General features: G+C 42.9%; 1 protein-coding gene across 1 annotated transcript in view; it reads right to left on the bottom strand.

The window, feature by feature from the left end:
- Nucleotides 1-1682, bottom strand: part of LOC105309908 (UDP-glucuronosyltransferase 1-9-like) — a 9525-nt gene extending 7843 nt beyond the window's left edge. The window contains exons 1-3 of the mRNA XM_023526468.1: nt 1553-1682; nt 869-956; nt 367-586 (exon numbers count right to left, since the gene is read on the bottom strand). Of these exons, the coding sequence (XP_023382236.1) occupies nt 367-586; nt 869-956; nt 1553-1621 (377 nt within the window). The 5' untranslated portion in view covers nt 1622-1682. The remainder of the gene's footprint in view (nt 1-366; nt 587-868; nt 957-1552) is intronic.
- Nucleotides 1683-5159: the final 3477 nt, after the last annotated feature.

Genomic DNA, 5159 nt, shown 5'->3' with positions numbered 1-5159 from the left:
AAATTTAACTCCCTGCTACCTTAACTACAAAGTATAATCAAATGCCAAAATAAAAAGTATAAAAGTTGTACTCAAATCACAATAAAACAGAACAGCGTCACATCACCTCTGAGTTGTGTAGTCGACTGTCTCCCGCGCAGACGCCTTGCCGACCTTTGGGGCCCCCTGGATCCTGTCATGGCTGGACCGCGACATAATATTTTCTATCATTTCTATGGTAAATTCTATAGAAATCAAAGCATCCTTTTATAAAAGGAATAATAATAATCCCTAACTTGTCTTACTGATAAATTAGATGTTTATGTATTTTCACATTTGAACATTTATTGTGAATACGACGGCCAAAACACAGGTAGTAGTCCTTACCTTTTGTCACTGATGACAGTTTTAAGGGCATTTGCTAAATCTTCAGAAGTCATTTCCAGGACGTTCAAGGTCACTCCCGCTCCCCGGGTCTCCATGCGCTTCGCGTTGTCCATCTGATCAGCAAACAAAGGCATCATCACCATCGGGACGCCATTGCATATTCCTTCATAAATACCGTGGGAGCCAGAATGTGTGATAAAGGCGCGAGTCATCGGGTGACCTGGGGAGCAAAAAGGGAGGGTGCCGGTGGTCAAGTTCTTCTGTTTCACACTGTGGCAGCATCTAGACTCTGAAAGCACTCTAAGAACTTAGTGCTCTACACATGTGGCCCTGCAGAAGTTTGCAGAATAATATGTGGGTTGAGATGCCCCACTGGGTAATGAGCAATGTAGGATATGTTGGCCATATTTTCCAGCTAAACAATTCTTGAGAACAACTGTGCCTAAGCCGCTTTCTTAATTTAACCTTGGTTTGACCTACACTTCGAATCTTCTCCACCTACCAAGCAGATCATTTTGGGGCAGCCACTTGACAAGGATCGTATTCTTCGCAAGATTCGATGGTCGAGGTCCAGTGTACCGCCATAAGACCTTGCAGACAAGAAGAGGGTTTAAAGAACAAAATCTGACTTTTTTTTTTTTTAATCTGCTATAGTGGCTAGAAAGTGGTGTCCTCTGAATGAACATAATCTTGGCAGGGGTGACAGGTGTAGTGACTAAGGAGGCTCTGGAGGCTGGTAACATTTGGTGAACTTGTGAAAATTCATCAAGCTGTACATTGAAGTGTTTTATAATTTTCTGCACTTCAAGGGAAAGTTTACTTAATAAAATGAGTGGATGTAGAACTATAAAAGTAGAACTATAAGAAATAAATCTAGTTGTCCTAACCAACAGCTTTTTTTTGTAGAAATATTTCCATTTAATACTATCCTGTTTATTCTATTTTTAAAATAAATTCTCCTTAATACACTTTTGAGTCTGTTAGGGTAAATGAGACCTCCAAGCAAAGCGAACCATAGCTTAACAGAATTGAAATTGCAAAAAGAAGAACTTTGGATTAATAGTTGAGAAGTAGCAAGGAAAACCCAAGTGAAGTCCACCTAAGAGAATTAGTTTAGATACTGAAAGTCTAGGGTTAGAACCCTTATGGAGATAGATAATGAAGGAATTGAATAGAATCTTCTTACTGTCTGAGGTATTTTTCCCAAAGCATCAGCTATCTGCATAGCTTTCTTCTCCGGAATTTCTGAGACCATCGATCCCAAAGAGAAAACCACAATCCCATGTTCTCCAGAAGCGTTAATATAGGCTTCAAATTCCTAGAGCCAGAAGAGAAATTTCCAGTTAATTTTTTTTTTTTTCAAATTCTTTGGGTGACTCCATATCTTAAGCTATGTATCAGATATCTTCTTAAGAATGTGAATAAAGATGTGTGTGTGTGAGTGTGATAGAGACACAAAGTATTAGTGTCCATTACAGGATTTCTCCCTCCTCTACTCCCTTTCAAAGAAGGAAGGTTTCTGGCATACAGGATTATCTCTTGGGTTCTTCTTTGAGATGTAGAATCCAGGTAATGTGCTAGTTTTCCAAAAGGAAAACAGTGAGAAGACCAGATCCATTCCACAAGGTTTCTTGGTAGCTGGGAAGTTCTTGGGGAGAGAGTAGGCTTTGGGGAAGAGGGCAGAAGGAGCGAGCAGAAGGCAGTGGGGAAGGAGGAATGAAAGGTGAGCAGGCATCATGGAGAGAGGGGAGAGCCTTTAGGTATGACGGAGACACTGGGAGAGAGGAAAGTTGTTCAAAGGGGATTTCGGGAAGCTCTCCAATGGAGCCTAAAACTCCCGCACTGACCCTTTAAAAAAGTCTGCAGTGAAGATCTGTATCACTTTTCAAGGGTTCTGGAATATTCTTTTTATGTAGAAGGAATTAATAAAGTCAAAGCACAAAGCTACAGTGTTAAGGATTAGGCTCACAATTAAGAAAAAAATAACTCAAATAGCGAAGACAATCTTTAACAACTCTGCTTCCCTGCAACCTGTAGCACAGTCTTCCACATGGCAGCGAATACATTTGGATGATTAAAGATCATATTCATGTCGACTCAGTGCAGAAATTTTTCCATTCAGCCTTACATTTTCCCACGTTTCCTGGATAAGAGCTTTCTAAGGCATGTAAATCAACTGCCCTACCTTAGCAAGAGTATGCAGAAATATATTTGAATCTTTCTTTGCTGGTTCCATAATGTAACATAAAAAAAAAATGTTCTTCCCTATGAAAGGTACAAAGTGGGGGACAGAAACCCTGGCCAAGTGTGCACCAGCAATACGAGCTCTTTCTGCACTGTTCAGAGAAGGGCAAGGACATATGAGTAAACCCTAAGCTATGAAGCCACCGGTGGGAAGGACAAGCAGGCACTGAGTCCCAACCCACCCAGCATACGACCCTCACGCAGTGGTTGTGTCCTGTTCCAGAAGCTGATCCCTTATAGCAACATGTTCATCCAAGGAAGGTCACACCTAGAAGGACACTCCACTGTTTCCAGTGAAGTCCACCAATGGCATTACAGCCTTGGCGTTTTAAGGACGAAGCTCAATACAACAATAGGGATTGTTTCTGAAGGAACTTCTGGGCCAGATGACCGAAGGAATAAGGAGGGAAGAACAGAGAGGAGTCTGTGTGACAAGCCCTCTACACATCATACCCGCTTGCTTCCCTGCTGCATGAAAGACAGCATCATTAGAAAACCGGGAGCTGAACTGATTCAAAGTCCTTCCCACCGCCAATGGCAGTCCTACTGCCGTTAAGTCATCTTTTCTATCAAGGGGTAATTTTTTTCAGTAGAGTTTTGGTATATTTGAACTATAAAGAGTACGTGATTTTCCAGTTAATAATAAATGTCACAACTACCAGGAAATAAGTAATCTATGATTCTCTTGGAGGAAGCAGGAAGGGAGGATTTTAGAAATTGTGTGTATAGGGGTGAGAAACAGTGATGGCAGGGATTTCCAAACGGTAAATTGATATTATAGATTATGACCTTTCAAAGGCCTATCGCTGAAGTAATGACTAGACTTTAAAGACGAGTGTCAAACAAAACCTCTGAAAGGACACAGCATTCAGAAGAAAGGCACCGTTAACTGCAGTGCTGTAATAGGAACCTGATGATAAGACTGGTGGCCGTGTCCCCAAGAAGGAAGTTAAGGAAGCTCCTAGCTTCAACCATTGGCAATAATCTTGGCTCAGCCTGATCTGTGCCCAAATCCAGAGTGCTCTAATCTTCAGGAAACATACACAATACATGCACACATACACAGGCACACTCCTGCATGCACGCATGTGCAGGGGCACGCGCACACGCAGAGTAGTAATTTACTGAGAGGAAATAGGGCAAGGTGTGAGTAGGGTGATTTCTCCCCAACCGTAGGTTATCAATAACCTAACCAACTCCCCAAGAGTCTCCAAATGGTTTTATACGATCCCAGAAACTGCCCAGGGCATTAGCGAGATGGTGTGATGTGGCAGGACTTGCCCAGAACTGAGGAGTATCTTGGGAGCATGGGACTTCCAGTGTTAAAACACAGAGAGTCCTGGACAAGTCGGGACACTGGTCACCCTGGATGTTAGATGTAGGAGGCTTCTGACAGGGCTTGGCATGCACGGTTTTCAGAGACCTCTACGCAGATTGATTCTGAGCATGACCAGTAAAGCCTGAATACTGACCAGCCTTCCTCTGATGTGCACCCAATGCCTTATCCACCATCCCCAGCCCCAGGCTCTCTTTGAGACCTCTGGCTCCTAGTTTCTGTGTCTCTCAACCTTTTCCATCAAGCTCCTCTGAAAGGCCAAGGAGGCCAGTATCGTTGCCTCTGCCACCACAGTGCATTTGGATTTGTGGTGAGAGCATCCTGAGGATGACTTTTCCAAGGTCCTTCCTCTTTAGGATCTGCACCACATCCCTCATCCCTGGGGAGAGAGAGTTCAGCTCCAAGCATCGTTTAAGTTCTTTCTCCTGGATGAAGGTAAATGTTTTATCTTATTTCTTAGGAACTTTGCCCCTTCATGAAACTCACTCTTACATTTAAACTTGTTTACAACACCCTACCCCACCCCACACACCCCCGCTTGGCAATCAGCAGGGTGTGATTACACAATGGAAACCACAGGACCATAAACACCCAAAGTTAAATAACAACACTTGGCTAAAGTTTAAATGGCATGGAAGTTCATCTTCCAGATCACAAAGGCAAACTGCGCAGTTTGTGTTATCATGGCCGAAGCGTTCTGGGCCAGCTCTTATGGGATTCAATAACGGTGAGGTCAACCCTCCGCTTGGCAAAATATCCCCTGAACACCACCGTAACTTCACAGACTCTGGAATAGCAAGAGCGAAGCAACAGGTTAACTGAAAATAACCCTCGATCCCCCACCTATTATCACCTTCCAAAAATACTGAGGCTGGTTCTAAAATAAAAGCCCTTGTTCAACCCAATGAAGTCTTTTAAATAGTTCTTAACTTTTGCTGAGAGTTCGGTAATTTTTGTTCCGGGCTTTTATTAGATTTTCTCTTCCCAAATGTCTCTTGTTTTGCAAGAATCCTTATTAAGCACTTAGATAGCATCTTGCAAACATGTCGTTTTTCATTACATACTCAGAGTGCAAACTTCCCTGGTTACCGGCCTTTCTTCTCCACGCCATCTTCAGGTCTCTGTTCTCACTGGTCTTCTGTTTGGCTTCTTTTCCTGCACCCAACATGCATGTATGGATATCAGCTCCGAATCGCTGCATGTCCACAGAGAT

The sequence above is a fragment of the Pteropus vampyrus genome, unplaced genomic scaffold (assembly GCF_000151845.1).
Source record: "Pteropus vampyrus isolate Shadow unplaced genomic scaffold, Pvam_2.0 Scaffold938, whole genome shotgun sequence".
In the NCBI taxonomy this organism is placed as follows: domain Eukaryota; kingdom Metazoa; phylum Chordata; class Mammalia; order Chiroptera; family Pteropodidae; genus Pteropus; species Pteropus vampyrus.
This window is presented reverse-complemented; position numbering and strand designations above follow the sequence as displayed.